This window comes from Herpailurus yagouaroundi, unplaced genomic scaffold, assembly GCF_014898765.1.
Source record: "Herpailurus yagouaroundi ecotype Mexico unplaced genomic scaffold, PumYag 199, whole genome shotgun sequence".
In the NCBI taxonomy this organism is placed as follows: Eukaryota; Metazoa; Chordata; class Mammalia; order Carnivora; family Felidae; genus Herpailurus; species Herpailurus yagouaroundi.
The window spans coordinates 6,560,600-6,578,823 of NW_024412430.1; the positions used below are offsets into that span (position 1 = coordinate 6,560,600).

General features: G+C 40.7%; 1 protein-coding gene across 2 annotated transcripts in view; it reads right to left on the reverse strand.

Moving 5' to 3' along the window:
- RORB (RAR related orphan receptor B) overlaps window positions 1-18,224 on the reverse strand; it is a 195,242-nt gene that overhangs the window by 52,118 nt on the left and 124,900 nt on the right. For both annotated transcript variants that reach the window (XM_040449339.1, XM_040449338.1), the window contains exons 2-3: window positions 6,621-6,706; window positions 1,218-1,359 (exon numbers count right to left, since the gene is read on the reverse strand). In XM_040449339.1, coding sequence (XP_040305273.1) covers window positions 1,218-1,359; window positions 6,621-6,706 — 228 coding nt within the window. The remainder of the gene's footprint in view (window positions 1-1,217; window positions 1,360-6,620; window positions 6,707-18,224) is intronic.

Below are 18,224 nucleotides of genomic sequence, written 5' to 3' on the forward strand. Positions count from 1 at the left end.
TCCTTCCTTCCTTCCTTCCTTCCTTCCTTCCTTCCTTCCTTCCTTCCTTTTGTCCACACTACCTTGAACTTCATTAGAAGAATGTGACCAGGAGAAGAGAATCTACAATGATTCACATAAAGAGAATAAGTACCAGGGGAACTGTCTGTCTCAGGCTCTAGGTAAAAGAGAATTCCATGGTTAATTCAACAAACATTTAGGTGCCTGCCTTTAACCAGATCCTGAGGATACAGTGAGAACAAGACAGAAGTGCCCTCAGGACTCAGGGTGGCTCACAATCTGATACAGAAGTGCTGTAGCCAGAATTGGGGGTGAGAGGGTGGGGGTAGGGTGGGAGATAATGAGTTTAGACGAGTGCTTAAAAATGGAAGCAACACTACATAAAATTCTTTGTGTGTGTTTATTTGTCTTCTTTAATTAATCTAAGAAAATCAGTGGGGGGCCCAGCTCACCCATTTGGGTCATATTCTGAGAAGGACACCAGTTACACAGCCCTTTTAAGGCTTGGACTTATGGCTTTTGAAATTTTCATGATGCTTTAGAAAGTCCATGGCCAATAATAGTAGGGCTTCTGGGCTTCCTATGGAAGTAGGTTCTGCTGCTTAATCTCTCCACACACCAAGCAACTCATGTACTAGTCAGACTCACCCAGTGACAAAATGGTCCTGGTTTGCCTGGCATGTTCCCTGGTTTTAGCTCTGAAAAATCTCACATCCTAGGAACCACTCATGCACGTGCAAACTTTTGAACCTAGGCCAATGTGGCTTTCACCTAACCTTATTAGTACAGCTTGCTCCATTAGCTCCAGCAAAGTCTTTCCTGTATTCTTATTTCATTGGCAATATGAAGTTTTTAGAAGTTCTACCAGCACATCATTTTCTTCTCTTTTTATCTCCAATTGCCTTTGTCTAAAATCCTTCCAATGGCTTAAATAGACTCCAGCAAAGCATCCATGTGAAAGTCTTTAATTTTTTTACCAATGTTTATTTATTTTTGGGGGGGGGTGCGGTGGGGGGAGAATATGTCAGAAAGGGAGGGGCAAAGAGAGAGGGAGACACAGAATCTGAAGCAGGCTCCAGGCTCTGAGCTGTCAGCACAGCTTGAATTCATGAACCACAAGACCAAAACCTGAGCTGAGGTCAGATGCTTCACCAACGGAGCCACCCAAGCGCCCCACGTGAAAACCTTTAAGTAAGAACCTGGAAGGCATGTCTTACCATCTCTCGACATCCCGAGGGCAAGACACTTCTGCAGTCGGCAGTGTTGGCAACGGTTTCTGTTGGTTCTGTCGATTAAACAGTTTCTCTGCCTTGGGCAGGAGTAAGAGGCATTGTTTTGTTGGCTCCTCCTGAAGAATCCCTAGAAGAAAAGAGAATGGAGGGAGATATTATTTATAAGAAGGAAAACGGAGATAATTAACATACATGTTTGAGACAATTAACATACACATTTGCTATATTTTCTACCGTGAATGTAATGGAGTTTAATAAAAAAAAAAAAACAACTTTTTTTGGATACTTCTCCTTGGATATCTTACAGATGATTTGCCTGGGGGCAAATATGTACCATCTACAGAGATAGGAAGGCATCTTTCATTCATTCATTTAATCAGTGTTTACTAAAGACATTTGTGCGCTGTGTTCTTTGCAAAGAAAAACAGGACAGGGTTCCGGCCATCAAAGGAATGGCAGAGGACAGTGTCACTGCTAAGCCAAATATGACAAAACTTGAGGAGGAAAATAACACAGGCTTATGTCAAGTGCTGTGGGGGACATTGGTCACAAGAGCCGTACTGAGGAGGGTGGGTTCAGCATGTGCCAATATCTTCCCGGTTTCTAAGAAGCATTTTACCCATTTGAAAAACTTTAAATATGCCCAGAAGGCATCTGCAAGGTTGTTTTTTTTAAACCAGTGATGTGCCTTATAATTAACCATATTTTTAAATAAAGCAAATATGGTATATATAAACTGTTCAATAAGAATAAGCAATAAATAGACTATAGAGATGTAGGAGGTTTTCGTGCAAGTTAGGTTTCTTTCTGGTACACAGTTAACTGCCATGAACCATACATTACCATTCTAAATAAATCCATAACTGAGTTAATTATTAAAAAAAATTTCTTTGGGGTGGCTAGTGGCTCAGTTGGTTGTCTGACTTCGGCTCAGGTCATGATCTCGTGATTTGTGAGTTCGAGCCCCACATCAGGCTCTGCACTGACAGTGAAGGGCCTGCTTGGGATTCTCTCTCTCTCCTCACTCTCTGCTCCTCCCCCACTCCTGCTTTCTCTCTCTCTCTCAAAATAAATAAACTTAAAACAAATTTTTTTAATTAAAAAATTCTTTGGATACCATGCACCTTAGCTATCTTACAGAAAACCCTAAAGGTGGAGCAGGGGGCTCCTCGGTGGCTCAATCAGTTAAGCATCCAACTTTAGCTCAAGGCACGATCTCGCGGTTTGTGGGTTCGAGCCCCAGGTCACGCTCTGTGTTGACAGTTCGGAGCCTGGATCCTGCTTCAGATTCTGTGTCTCCCTCCCTCTCTGCCCTCCCCCTCTCATGCTCTGTCTCTCTCTCTCTTTCTGAAAAATAAATAAACATTAAAAAAATTAAAGAAAACGTTAAAAAAAAGAAAAGAAAACCCTAAAGAGGAAAATCGGGGTTTCCTCGATTATCAGCAGGAGGACAGAGCAGGGCTGGGACTAGGCTGTGGCTAGTCAGGCACCCATCTTGGCCACAAAATTTAAGGATTGCCAAAAAACCTGTCAATCAGGATAAGTAATATTTTAACACAATATATTAAGAATCAACATTAATGTAAAACACCCCAAAAAGTTTAAAGAGGATCAAGATCATCGATTTTCCTTTAGTTTTGGGCTCTCCTATGACATGGCCTGTCACTATAAAGAGACCTTGCCACTCTTTTCTTTTTTTTAAGTTTATTTATTTTGAGAAAGACAGAGATGGTGTGAGCGGGTGAGGGGCAGAGAGAGGAAGAGAGAGAATCCCAAGCAGGCTCTGCACTGCCAGCACAGAGCCGGATTCAGGGCTTGAACTCAAGAAACTGCGAGATCATGACCTGAGCCAAAACCAAGAGTCGACGCTTAACCGACTGAGCCACCCAGGTGCCCTGTGAGCTTGCCACTCTTATGAAGAACTTCGGAAATGGGTAACTCGGAAATGGGACAAGAGAGAAAAAAATGCCAACTGGTTTTGTGTTGTAAGCCCGAAGCCATTCAAAACAAGGACAAATTTGGTCCCCACGGACCAGTGGTGGCAGGATGAGATATCCAACTGTCCAGTGTGAATGAATTCACAGAGCCCTTTCAAACAGAGATCCCATCCAAGCTGCCAGGGATTGAAAGGACGTATTCCATATACAAACGGTCCCTGACTTCAATGGTTCAATTTACGATTTTTCGACATTACAGATGGTCTGAAAGCAATACACATTCAGTAGAAATCATACTTCGAATTTTCAATCTGGATCTTTTCCCAGGCTAGTGAGAGACAGCACGATGCTCTTTTGTGACGCTGGGCAGGGCTGCGGCCACAGCTTCAGTCAGCCCAGCGATTGTGGGGGTCAACGACCGATAGCGCTCACAGCCATTCTGGTTTTCATGTTCTGTACAGTATTCAATAAATTACATAAGACATTCCATGCTTTATTACACAAGGGGCTTTGTGTTAGGCGATTTTGCCCAATTGTAAGCTAAAGCAAGTGTTCTGAGCACATTTAAGGTGGGCTAGGCGAAGCTATGATGTCCACTGGGTTAAGTGTATTAAATGCATTTTTGACTTAAGATGTGTTCCGCTCAGTGAGTTTATAGGGACATGACCCCATGTAAGTCAAGGAAGATCTGTGCCAGCAAAGGTGTCAGAAAGCGAAACTTTGGCCCATCAGTCTTGGTGAAAGATGACTTGGGAATTTACATTTTAAGAAAGAATTGGTGGTTTTTTTATCTTCGGATACTCCAGTGCCACTTAGCAAAAGAGCTGACAGAGAAGACTTCTAAAGTCACAGCTACAGGCCTAATTTAAGGCCAATTTGACATTAATTACGAGGCATTTCTTGCTTATCTGTTGCTCATTATTGCAAATGAGGTTTTTGGCACGAAAAAGAGATTCTGTTTCAAATGTTATTGAATGAATAGGAATTTGAATTAAGTGCGCAAGCTGAACTGATGTTATTTAAAATGGGTTGTTCATGTTGACTCAGAATGGTATTATGAAAATTCAGAGGTTGATACCGAATGCGCTGACACTGACATCTTATTCTAAACGGAATTTCTTGAGATTTCCAGTTGGAGAAAAACACAGCATATTTACAAATGTGGGTTTTTCCATGAAATAAAAAAAAAAGTAGTGCCACGTAAAATGTCATTTTGACTAAAACTTCAGAGTATGCTTCAAAATAGCAGCATAATTTCTTTGATTGTGTTTCCTGCTTTAAATAGAAAAGATGGCCGTACCCTACACACTTGTTTTAGCTGTTGGTCTATGGAATATATTTGTAAGGTTAGTTAAACCTTCTGTGTAAAATGTTTTGCTTTTTAACAGGAACATACCTTCCTATTTTGAAATCGGGCATTTTCCAAATAGAGCTTTCACAATGACACAGACCTCCACTTTGACACTGATCTAAAAATATATATGCTTGGTGGGTACTTAATAAACTAGACCAGAGGCCTTAAAAATACCTACTAAACCAACACAGTAGTGGAAATGCTTTCTCTGGAGGGTTTGGATTCCGAAATTATTAGCATTTATGAAGAAAACTATTTGCCTACCTCCCCGAGGTAGTAATAGCTTACTCTAAGGAGGGTAAAAAATTGCTGATTAGGAATTTTGCTTTATTGTGTCTTCTGATGAGTTGAAAACTTTGCATCAAGGTGGATAACATGCAGTTCTTAATCATAGGTCCGCAGAGCAAACAGAGGAATACAAGGAATATCTCAGGATGTTCAAATATGGATTATCACTAATCACCTTTGAGGTCAGGATGTCGATGGGCGAGTTACATTCATGTTATTCTCCTTTCTCTGTGTCCTCTTCCCACTTTAGTTTCATTTCTTTCTTTTCCTTTTCTTTGCTTCAGTTTCAATTTCAGAATTCATACTTTTTGAGACCATTATGAAGACCTTGTCAAGTGTTCTCATAGCATGACTACTGGAGAGTTATGGTATGTTTTGTCTCATGTATGTTTGACTCTGTGAGGATTAAGATTAGTCCTTAGAATCCGTGATCGTGTTACATCTCTTTCAGGCTACTTGTTTTTTTTTTAATTAAAAAAATGTTTTAAGTAATCTCTACACCCAATGTGGGACTTGAACTCACAACGCATGCTCTATGGACTGAGTCAGCCAGTGCCCACAGTCTACTGATATTAAATTCTTTCTGCTTGCATCTTTTTAAAAAAATTTTAAAAGTTTTAATTATTTATTAGAGATACAGAGAGAACACAAGTGGGGCAGGGGCAGAAAGAGAGGGAGACACAGAATCGGAGCAGGCTCCAGGCTCTGAGCTGTCAGCACAGAGCCCAACGTGAGGCTCGAACTCACAAACTGTAATCATGACCTGAGCTGAAGTCAGACGCTTAACCGACTGAGCCACTCAGGCGCCCGCCCTGCTTGCATCTTTGATCAAAAATATGATTGTTTTCATCAATAACTTCGCCAACATATCACTTTTCACTCCCAGATTACACTGCATTTTGTTCCGGTGACACGTTGCCCTTTGAAATTAGGTGTGGAATTGTTTCTTATTTCCCCCTTGACACTTAGTCTCTCTTGTTTTTCCTTCTAAGGAAGAATTTTAAACACTTACTGTGAAGTTTCAAGTTTCCCTTATTTCAGATTAAGTCTCCGTTAACTGCTATTTTCAACTTTGTATTTTAAGAGCATCTTGCTCATAGGAATTAGTTTGTTTTTGGAAGGATTGGTTCAATGTCCTTGGAGGGGAACGCTGGACCAAGAATGAAAAATCCTGTGTTTTTGGCCATACTCTTTCACTAACTAGATCAGTGATGTTGGCCAAATGACATAATCTTGTTTATACTTCATTATCTTATTGAAAATGAGGAGGTTGGGGCAGATAATTTTTAATTACTTCAGAGATTATCTGGTATCCTTCTAATATTCCATGACTCTACTTATTTTTTTCTGGAATATGAGAATAAAGGATGAACATATGCATATTGCAACTGTTACCTTGAACTTCTTTTGTAAGCAGATAAGGAAACATAGGCCGTTGGCTTGCCATCTTTAACCTTTGGTTGTTTCATACAGTAATAAATGCCCTTGAGTTTACTGAAGGCAGTACAGTTAAAAGAGAGCAGGAGGCAGTATTTATATCTCTGTACATGTGAATAATTCAAGCTCTTAAATAACAATCCATTTTCCAGTCGCGGTTGACCAGTTAGACGATCACAAAAAGCTGAAAGGCCAAGAACAGGAAGCCAACCCACCCACACACCAAGCAGAGATTCCCGAGTGTCAGCAGCAAGCACAAGAATCCTTTAGCAGGCCCTCTTTAAAAAGATGTCACCACGCGCACAGTGACATACACGGATGCCTGGGGCAAACACAGACGCTGTTGGCAGTGTCCTGTCAAAGTCCCCCTACCTTGCAGCCTTCGCACGTGATGACTCCGTAGTGGATCCCGGAGGACTTATCGCCACAAATTTTGCATGGTATCACTTCAATTTGTGCTGCAAGGGGAAAACAGACATTTTGAGCTTCTTCCTTTTGCTTGCCTGGCTCCCTCTCCACCTCCCCCTGGCACGACCTGAGTGTTGGAAGACCCTGGCGTGGGCTCACTCACCACTATTGGCCCGGCTTCCTGAATCTTCTTCTAAGAGAAAGGTATCTATCCATCTACCAAGGTTTGCTTTGTTTTTCGAAAACTACTAAATATAACCAGGGACCGGAAGTCTTCTAAACTCTTACTTCACTGCTTTCTCCTTTTTATTTATTTATTTATTTAAAATGTTTGTTTTATTTATTGTTGAGAGAGAGAGAAAGAGAAAGAGACAGAGTGAGAGGCTGAGGGGGAGTGGAAGACATAGAGAGAGGGAGAAAGAGAATCCCAAGCAGGCTCTGCGCTGTCCGTGCAGAGCCTGATGTGGGGCTTGAACTCACAAACCATGAGATCATGACCTGAGCCGAAACCAAGAGTCTCAGGTTCAACCGACTAAGCCACCCAGGCACCCCTGCTTTCTCCTTTTTAAACCTGACCTGGTTATTGGGGCGCCTGGGTGGCTCAGTCAGTTAAGTGTCTGACTCTTGATTTCAGCTCAGGTCATGATCTCACGGTTCGTGAGTTTGAGCCCCGCATAGGATTCTGCACTGACAGCTCAGAGCCTGGAGCCTGCTTGGGATCCTGTCTCTCTCCTTCTCTCTCTCTGTCTGCCCCTACCCTATTTGCACATGCTCTCTCTCTCTCTCTCTCAAAATAGACAAGTAAACTTAAAAATTAAAAAAAAAAACACAATAAAAAAATAAACCTGACCTGGTTATTAATTAGACTAAAAAAATCCCTTGAACCAGTGGCTACGGTTTTCTTATTTTGCACTTCAAACATCAAGTCACTGAGTGTTATCATGCTGCCTTATTTCAACAGTATTTTAAATAAGTAAACAAAGCAAAGCTGAAATGGAAGGGCGTGATTTTATAAATAATGTGGCTGGATGTTTACTTCGAGTATGTCAGTGGTGACAATATTTATTGAGCACACTCCATACGTCCGCTAAAATAATAAAAGTTGTTGACACAAGATATATTAGTGACACAGATTATTTCATTCATAAAACAAAATGCATGGAAAAACCAGGAGAAAATGATAGAACATGTGGCTCCTATGACTTCAATACGAAGAAAATAATTTCGTGGAGATGAAGACATTAGGGTTGATTCCGAAGACTGTTGGGCTGAAGTGAAAGGAAAAGGCTGTTTCTGCAAACAGAATGGAATGAAGGACTTCTGGAATGACTGTGGCTCGTGATCGTTGAGACAAACACCTCGGCTCCACTGGAGATGTGGGCCATATGGTTGGGTAGAGGGAGGGATAAGAGATTATGGAGCTCCTGGGAGTTAGGCAGAGGAATTTCTACCTGATATCACTGGCCACAAGGGTTCAAGGGAAGGAACGGGGTGACGACAGGATCAAAGGGTGGCTTGGGTACCTTTGCTAACTGGGAACAAGCAGGAGACTAAAAGGCTATTCTGAACCCGGTGTCAGGAGATGGAAGTGTGGAAGACGTCAGTGGCAGGATAAGGGGAGAGGGAGAAGCAAATAGAAGGACAGTTCTATGAAGAGAAATGACAGAAAGGACACAGAGGTAGAAACTGATGAAGAATCCAAAGATGACTTCTAGCTTCACCCTTAGGATGAGGTTCAACAGTTGGTTTGACACAAATGGAATTGTTGGTAAGGCAGCCACTTTATGGAACATGGTGGGGGTGGGGGACAGGATTTCCAGTTTGCATGTGTGCATGTGCAAGCACCTGTATACAGAACCCTCTGGAAAGATGATTTTAAGGCATCAGCATTGAGGTTATGGATGAATCCACGAGATAACTTTATTTAGAATGTAGTAATTCCTATGTCTCTGGTAGTATTCTAAGTGTTGTTAAAATTATACACACCAGGAAGATCTGCTATTCCCGTTCCCAATTTAAAATAATTATGCAAAATATGCCTCAAAATGCTTTGTACATCAATCTGCCATGTGGATGCTTTTCTACAGTTTCTCACCCTTGAATATACAAAACAGACAAATGCAAGACATAACCCTCATTGTCTTATTATTTTACATTTTAAAAAAGATAATACTTAGCTTGAGGAGAGCATCTTAAATTTTTTTTGAAATTCAATATTTCACGGTATGTTCAAATCATCTTTATAAGCAAAAAATTCAGCATTATGGCCTATTTTTCATATGAGAAAACTCAGAATCCAAGTGGTTAATGATGCCTTTGAGTTGATTTGGGAGATGGCAACCAGAAATTAGCCAATTTTCCTGATATTTTGTTCTGTGACCCTTTCCCTGCTTACCACAGAGACACAACATGAATACAATTTTAAATTTCTGTATTATTCTAATAGTGCCAGCTAAAGAGACAATGATAAAAATATCAAGAGATGAGACAAAGTCAACTAAAATACTTATTAGACTAAGTACTTCTATTGCTTCTGTTTTTTCAGCTTTCAGATTATATGAACTAGTATTTGTTTTCAAGATTTTGTGATATGGGGAAAACATGTGAGATCTGATGTAATTTCTATTCTGTTTTCCTGGATTCCTGTCCCGAACCTGATAATGACTGGGTCCATAGGTAAGATAAAAGTCTTATTTTGTTTCCTGGTTTACAAAGTTAGCTGACAAACTTCATAGATTTGTGAGGTTTAATGAGATATTTTATGTAGAACTTGCCTTGCAAATAGTGAAGAGCTACAAAATGTCAGTTTTTAACAGCGTCAGAATCGTTGCTAACTGGTATTTCTAATGCTATTGGACGAGAATTATGACAAGCCACATTATTATTCCTTTACTAAAAATCTTATTTAAAAAATACAAATGAATGACACTATACATAATTTGTACTTTTTTTTTTCTTTCTAGCGATAACCTTTCACACAGTGGATTCTTTACAATGATTACAAAATTGACTAAAAATACCAGGTATCCATTGTACAGTTGCTAAGCTTATATGATATTAAGTCAGAGGTGCTCTTTGCATAAATTACTCCCCAGGGAGTAACTTACACGTGGGGAGAATCTGCTTCAATAAGTTCTTAATTATAAAATGATCTAACTCTAAAGGAAATGAAAATAGAGGTAATTTGCCCCCTAGGGTGTGAGAAGATGTTTTTGAAAGCCACAAAGGTTATCTTATACAACTTGGAAAATACAAACGGGATCAGGAATGATTCGGTAGAGTATCTGCATATTTATACATATTTATTATCTTAGCTCAACATGTAATCCTGAAGAACCATAAACATTTTAACAGTATTTTTAAAGAGAAAGAAGTCACTTAAAAGGACATACGTGTGTTGATATGTGTGGGGAGGGATTATCAGTTCAGAAAACCCATGGCCACTTTACCTATTAGGACAGAATGGGTTATACGAGGTTATACAGAATGATACTTTTTTTTTTTTTTGAGAGAGAGAGAGAGAGCGCAAGTGAGCAAAGGGCAGAGAGAGAGAGAGAATCCCACAAGGGGCAGAGACAGAGAGAGATAGAAATGGGGCTCACCCCAAACAGGGCTCTTGTTTTACCCGAGGTGGGGATCATCCTTACCTGAAGCAGGGTTTGAGCTCACCTGATATGGGGCTCGAACTCACAAACCGTGAGATCGTGGCCTGAGCCAACGACAGATGCTTAATGACTGAGCCACCCGGGCGCTCTAGGTGAAGATAAACATAAATAATGGAAAGCACTAATCCTTTTCCTTTGCGCTCATTTAAAATACACTGCTTCTGAGCTACAACATCATAGTTCATACTATGTATTTTATAATACTTCAAGGCGGAGTATTCCAGACAAAGATGAGGACAATGTATGACGTAATTGCTCCGATGTTTGCCCCTTCCAAATGTCTAGCCATTACTCCAGCCACTGTCTCCCGGGCAGTGATCTTGCAGTGAATGCAGACACGGTGGCATGCTCTTTGTCATGGCTTCAGGCTGAACATCTAGGGAGGATTTGGTGGCTTGGACCCCACCAGCTGTGACAATGAAGGTGCTCTAAGGAAACTGTGGGGGAAGTTCAACTTTCCTCCTTTTGCATGACTCATGGATCAATTCAACGGTAGCGTTCTCTGAGCGACAAACGTAGGGGAGCCCCCATGCCCTGAGAGATGGCTCGAGGTGCGCTCTTTTCTCACTTTCTACATTGCTTATATCTTCCGCTCCCTTATATTATTTCTATTGGTAATCCTCTGTGGAGACTATACTTAACATTGCATTTACCAATGAAATCTCTTTGTATACAAAAGCATATGTATGTTTTTGGGGGAAGTGATATTCTTAAAGAATATCATGAAATATTGAAACTAATTTGATATTGTACCTTGTATTAGAACACTTAATGAAGTACAATTAATTTAACACCCTATGATTTATCAGGAAGGTCCTATTCAATAACTATAAACTAGTCACAGTTTGTGTCTTTGAAGATGGCGGGTCTCTCCTCTCCCCCCAGCACCTCCTGAAGGCCCTTCCTTGCTTAGCACCCCTTACAACATTGCACAAAGCCACTGTGTGTTCAGTTCTTCCTGATTATCAAAACGTGCATGTCTTTTTGTTCTGCTCCCTCAGAACCCCCTGCTGGTGAATGCAGGTGTTAAGTGAGATGAACTAATCCAGGCTAATGCATTCACCAGAAAATGCTTCACTTAGATGCACCAAAATACCTTAATTCTTTTTTTTTGTTTATTTATTTTGAGAGAGAAAGAGAGGGAGAGAGAGAGAGAATGAACAGGGGAGGGGCAGAGAGAGACAGGGAGAGAGAGAGAATTCCAAGCAGGATCTGGTGCTGTCCACCCAGAGCCCAATGCAGGGCTCGAACCCACGAACTGTGAGATCATGACCTGAGACAAAATCAAGAGTTGGTCACAGGACCAACTAAGGGATGCAGGTGTTCCCAAGATACCTTAGTTCTTAAAAGAATCCATCAGGAATGGTAGTCACAGTGGACTGTGCAGGCACTTTCTGGTTGAAGTAAACGTTTTTATTGCATGTGTTCTTGTGGCTCTCATGTCCCCATTTCATCTCCTATAACTCAACCTGGCCCTTTCTATAGTCTGGGCATTTTAAGTCCATTGAGGAAAGGTTCCAGGTCCAGATAATACTTAAAAAAAAATTTTTTTTTTTCTATAGAGACCAAAAGAGAAGTTGTATAGCTCCTTAAAGCAGTAATCCTGATTTTCTTTCTTTCGGTACAGCCAAGAGATTTGACATACTCCTTTTCATATATAAAAAAAAGGCTTTAAACAATACTGATCTCCCATATTTGGGCTGAGGAGTAGTCATCAGAATCTTGAGATCAAGGTGGGTATATATTTTGGAATAGGTCCCCAAGTGATTCTGATATGGTAAGTCTCCCATTGAGGATTCAACGAATCAAGTCATGAGCTAGGAATTATCTGCAGCAGGAAAATCACCTGCAAAGGAAATAAGACCCAGGGACAAGGTGGTAATATGAAAACACGAAGGATGGGGCTACTGGGTGACTCAGTCAGTTAAGTGTCCGACTTCAGCACAAGGCATGATCTCGCGGTTTGTGAGTTCGAGCCCCACATTGGGCTCTGTGCTGACAGCTCAGAGCCTGAAGCCTGCTTCGGATTCCGTGTCTCCGTCTCTCGCTGCCCTTCTCCCACTCACGCTCTGTCTCTCTCTCTCTCAAAAATAAATAAACATCAAAAAGAAAATACGAGGAAATGACCAATAATTCTCTCTCTGTGTCCTGACCTTTGGTTTGGGCTATACTTGTAGCATCTTGTTTTCTGCCTTTTTTTTTTTTTTTTTTTTCCTTAAGGGAAATAAGAAGCATCTATTCAGTGCACAATAACTTCCATTCTGGATACTGGGTTTGCTCCTCAGTTCCTGTTTCCCAGAATTTTACAGTTCTGCTAAAAGTGGACAGTGCAGGAAAAACTCTTAGTGTCTGAAAGAAACACAATTTGCACATACAAAACTTCCAATAAGGATGACTCTTTTGGTGAAAATTCCCTCTGCACCTGGTATCAGCAGCCCAAGTTGTATTGTCTACCATTTGTGGGAAGCCCACATTAAAACCCCTGATTGTAGCTTCTCCCTCACTTCACTAGCAGATGGATAACTTTCTGCCTTTATGAGGCATACGATCTTCTGCTGTCACCTAAGAGCAAACCTATAGGATGAAGCAAGTATTTCTAAGATCTGGCTCCACTCTAAGTTTTGAGTGATCAGAAAAGAGCCCCAAGATTGAGGCAGAATGGAAGTGTGGGAAAAGGAGACCCTTAGGAAAAGAAGTAAGCGTCTTTGAGCTTCGATATCATGCTAGGTGGTGAATCTAAGAGATTCCTGACATTGGATCAGGTATGTGTTCACGTACGTCTCTTCCGGGCGCACAGCATCTCAGTCCCAGCTTCCTGCTTAAATGCCACATAGAGTGCTTGCAATTCAGTGCACTCTAATTCTTACTAGAATCCTCCAATTCCTCTATCAGCATTTGGGATCTCCCTTTCATCTTAACCTCTCCTCTCTCTCCTCTGTAATATTCTGGGTGGTGGTCTGTGTGAGTCTTCACTTCCCATCAGTTGATAGACAGCTTCTGAGCGACCTATAGATAAGATTAATTTTTCTATTATTATATCCCTGTACTACATGTCATTGGAAACTAGGGTAAGAAAAAAATGACTCTCAGATGAGAATGGCAAAAAATGATTTTTTTCAAAGGCATGATTTATAGGATTATTATGAAGGGAGTTGACTTATCTTACATAGGAGCCTTCAGCCCCGAAGAATTGTTCGCCTATGCTAACTCTTCAGAAGACTGAAATAACAGAGATTGAGACCAACATAGGACAGTAGCAGCCATTAGTATTATCATTAATAGCAATTACTGATAATAAGGGAAATATCCCCCTTGAAAGTCGTAGTGGTTTTAAACTCGTAAATTATGAATTAATTCCCATTACACATCTTGTCCTATCAAAGTTTTAATTATAACGAGATAATGTGTGTCTAGAACCTGACATCATTCAGGATGAAAGCAGTAATGTCTTCTGTATGGCATTGGCATGATCTGGGGGCATGTTAGAAATGCAAAGAATCAAGATTTACCTAAGACCGATTTGAATCAGAATTTGCTTTTTTAACAAGCTTCCTAGGACAGACAGCATTGAAGTTTGAGAAGAACTGTTCTGTGATGTCCAGGTAATTATGGTTATAGCTATTCTGAGAACTAATGGCATTTTTAATTTCTCCGGCATTAAGGAAAATTAGAAACTATACAGGGTTCCGGAAAAGCAGTTCCTGCTATTGTCTGCTAGGTATTTCTCTTTTGTTCAAAAGGCAGGAGGACACTTGAAGGGTTAGTTACAAAAAGCCCTGGTCATTAACCGACAAGGCAGAAGAAAGAAAAGCCAGAAACATCTTGCATTACTGTCATTAACACCCAGTGTACCCGGTTTCCTTTACAGATTTCACGATTGTGAATGGCGTCTACATCATCTTCATGCTGTAACACTGTGTGGTAGTACGTCCTCCCTCTTCTGTGGACTTGCTCTTGGGGTCTGGCCCATTAGCTGACTCTCTAGATACTCTGGCAGAAAAAAATCTCCCCTGAGAAGACTTTCAAAGGTAGTTTTTCTACTTAAAATTTTTAATTGCACAATTTTTTTTTTTTTTTTACTTCTTTTGGTGGCGGTAAGGAGGTGAAACAATATTTGAAACAGAAATGAACTAATTTCAGCTCTCCGTGGTAATTCTGGAAATGATACATTTGGAAAGCTGCCCCATCTCGTGGACGCAGATTAGGTAACACGGAGCTCAGGGGTCACGATGGCCACTCATCATATTCCTCCCATCTATCATCACGCTGTCCTGAGCCATAGTACTCAAAGCGTGGTCCCTGACCAGCAGCACAGCATCACCTGGGCGCTTGCTAGAAATTCAGGCATTTGCTTACACCTTAGGCCAGTATACTCAGAATCTGCATTATAACATTATCTCTGTGATTCGTATGCACAGCGAAGTCTGAGAAGTTCTGGGAGAAAGAAAGGGAAGATAATCTACAATTTAAGTCTCAGGGTTGTCTGTCCCCAAACCACAACTCCATGTGAGGAGAACTTCGTATTGAAAAAAGAAGACATGTATTCTTGCTAGTTAATGTTTTCAGTCACAGAAAGAAGAAAACAGCCATTATTTTGCTTCGTGGAAAACCCTGTCTCTCGGTAGTTCCTTCGTGTGTTTCTGAGCCCCTTTCTCTAGTCTCCCTTACAGCTGAAATCTTCAACAGGAAGCTCATGTTTGTGAAACACCACCTTCATTGAAGGAAAACAAGAATGGCGAACTCTACACAGGTGACTCAGAGTGGCTCAGGCAGGCTTCATTCCCTTGATAAAAACTCAAAAAGAGAAAAAACCCCAGTTTCTGGAAGATGAAAAAAAGACAGCTTTTCTATGTTAAAAATCAAATTGCATGAAGAGTATGAACAGACAAATCACAGACAGACAGAAAATATTGTAGCACATGTATCTGATGGAGGGCTTTTATTCAAAATATTCAAAGAGTTCTCCAAATTCAAAAACATGGGCCAAAGACCAGAACCATACACCTCAGCAAAGAAGGTATATGGATGGCAAATAAGCGTATGATGAGATGCTCAACATCCTATGTCTTTAGGGAATTAGAAAATAAAACAACAATGTGAAGCAACTACATGCTTATCAGAATGACGAAATCTAAAAAACTGACACCACCAAATGCTGGCAAGGATGCAGAGCAAAAGGAGCGCTTATTTGTTGCTGGTGGGAAGGCAAAATGGGACAGCCACTTTGGAAGGCAGTTTGGCAGTTTCTTATAAAACTACATCGTCTTACCCTAAGACCCAGCAACTGAATTGAAAACTGTCCATACAAAAACCTGCATTAATGTTGATGGCAACTTTATTCATACTTGCCCTACAAACAAGATATCCTTTTTAAACATTTTTTAAATGTTTATTTATTTATTTAGAGAGGGAGAGAGAGAGAGAGAGAGTACAAGCAGGGGAGGGGCAGAGAGAGGGGGAGAGAGAGAGAATCCCCAGCAGGCACCAGCGCTGTCAGCATAGAGCCCGACGTGGGGTTCGATCCCACGAACCATCAGATCATGGCCCAAACCGAAATCAAGAGTTGGACACTTAAACGCCTGAGCCACCCAGGCGCCCCCCAAACAAGATGTCCTTTCACATGTGAGTGGATAAACCAACTGGGGGCATGCAGACAAGGAGTACTATTCAGTGATTTAAAAAAAAAAGGTGACCTATCAAACCATGAAAAATCATGGCAGAACCACATAGGCATACTGGTAAGTGAAGAAGGCAGTCTGGACAGGTTATACACTATATAATTCCAAGTCTATGACATTTTGGAGAAGACAAAATAGAGACAGCAAAACAAAAGTCATTTGGGAGATGGATGCCTCACCAAGTAGGTGAGGCAGAGAGAATTGTTGGGGTGTGAAATTGTTCCGTATGATATGAAGATGGACACGTGTCTGTCTATTTGCTGAGACCCATAGAAAGACACAACACAAAGAGTGAACCTTAAAGTACGGACTATAGTTAATAATATATCAGGATTGGCTCCTCATTTGTTACAAATATATCACACTCATGCAAGGTATTAATAATAGAGGACAATTGTATGTGTGTGTGTGGGGGGGTGAGTAGATATACAGAACTGTACTCAATTATTCTGTAAATCTAGAAATACATTCAACATTCTATTAGTTATTTAAAATAATTCCACAAAAGCACTTCTTTTTTCGAGGTAGTGAGGATCATGTGAGACAGCCCAACCAACACAAGTAAGGGATACTTTAAAAGAATTGTTCCAGCAAATATTTATTTGTTTCAGGCCACAAACACATGCACATTCAAACTTCCATCTTCAAAATGAATACAGTGATCGGACAGCCCCACACAAGTCTAAATAATTTGAATACAGGGCAGACTCAGAGACTGCTAGATGCACATGGGGAAGAGATGTTGATTTTAACTGGGGGGAGCCTGGAAGGTTTGTGGATGAGGTGGTTTTTGAGCCACCTCTTAGACGGCGAGCAGGACTTCAAGTGGTAACTATGGAGGAAAACGGCACCCCTAAAATTGGTGACTAAAGATTGAAAGAGGAAAATTCAATGATGAGAATAAAATTCCAGATGAGGGATGTAAACTTATTTGGGGGGGGCTCGTTATTGGGGTTAAATGACAGCCAACAGTGGCAGAATGCTCTCAGAATTATCATACGACTATGCTTTCCATACGTAGTCACAGACAACAGGCTGAACTACAGGAAATTGTCACTTTTTTATGCAAGGAAACACTCAGCATTGGCAATTTTATGTGGCTCAATGGAGTATTACTGTTCACTGTGCTCTAAGAGGTGGTTTATATACCACTTTCTTAAAGTTTTATTTTTGAAACAGAGAGACAGAGCATGAGCAGGGGAGGGGCAGAGAGAGGGAGACACAGAATCTGAAACAGGGTCCAGGCTCTGAGCTGTCAGCACAGAGCCTGATGTGGGGCTCGAACCCACGAACCGCGAGATCATGACCTGAGCCGAAGTCGGACGCTTAACTGACTGAGCCACTACTTTCTTTTCAAGAATACTTGGAAAGGCCAGTTAGCTGGGATATAGGTGATAAATATGAAAATAAAGACATTAAATTATATATCTGAAAATTCAAAGGTTGGAACAGGAACACTAAACACACACACACACACACACACACACACACACACACACACACACACCCCAAGAAAATCCCAAGTGACTCAAGTTCGGGATGGAAAGCACACAATACTACTTCCCATTTTCTTCATTGGTAGAAGCAGTAGAGACCATTCCTGAAGTTCTCAGCACCTGTTCAGAGAGTTCAAAACCAAGAAAAATCTGTCTCTCTCTGCTTGGTGGAAAAGAAAGACTAAATCTCTTGAAATATGTTTAAAAAAAAAAAGAGACAAGGCAGGACCACAGGGAGAAGAACTAAGTTATATTCTAAAATGCAGTGATCAGAATCCAGTATCAATGCCCTTGCTCTGGAAAAGGGAAACCTTTGGTTTCCCAAATGGCCATTTGGGTGCCATTTGGGTGGATCACTGTCCCATATGAAGACAATGTCCACATATTATCAGAATGTTAGCACCATACTAACATTTTTCCCCCTAATGTAATAGTGTTATTTAACTGGCTCATAATGTCCTATAATTTGCTTGGATGACCAAAAACTAAACAGTGGCATTGTTTGTCACCCTTTCATATTTATAAGCGTATCTGTTTTTTTCATATTCTCTCAGCCACTGATGCAGAAAATGATTATATAAGCAAACTTTAGAACGTAGATGAGATATTTACATCTGTTTTACGTGTCAGAGAGACAGAGGAGAGAGAGACAGAATGAAATGGAAAAGGAACAGTTACTTCAAAGACTTTCTTTGCCATCAGAGGGTTGGTTTAGGGAAAAATTTGTAT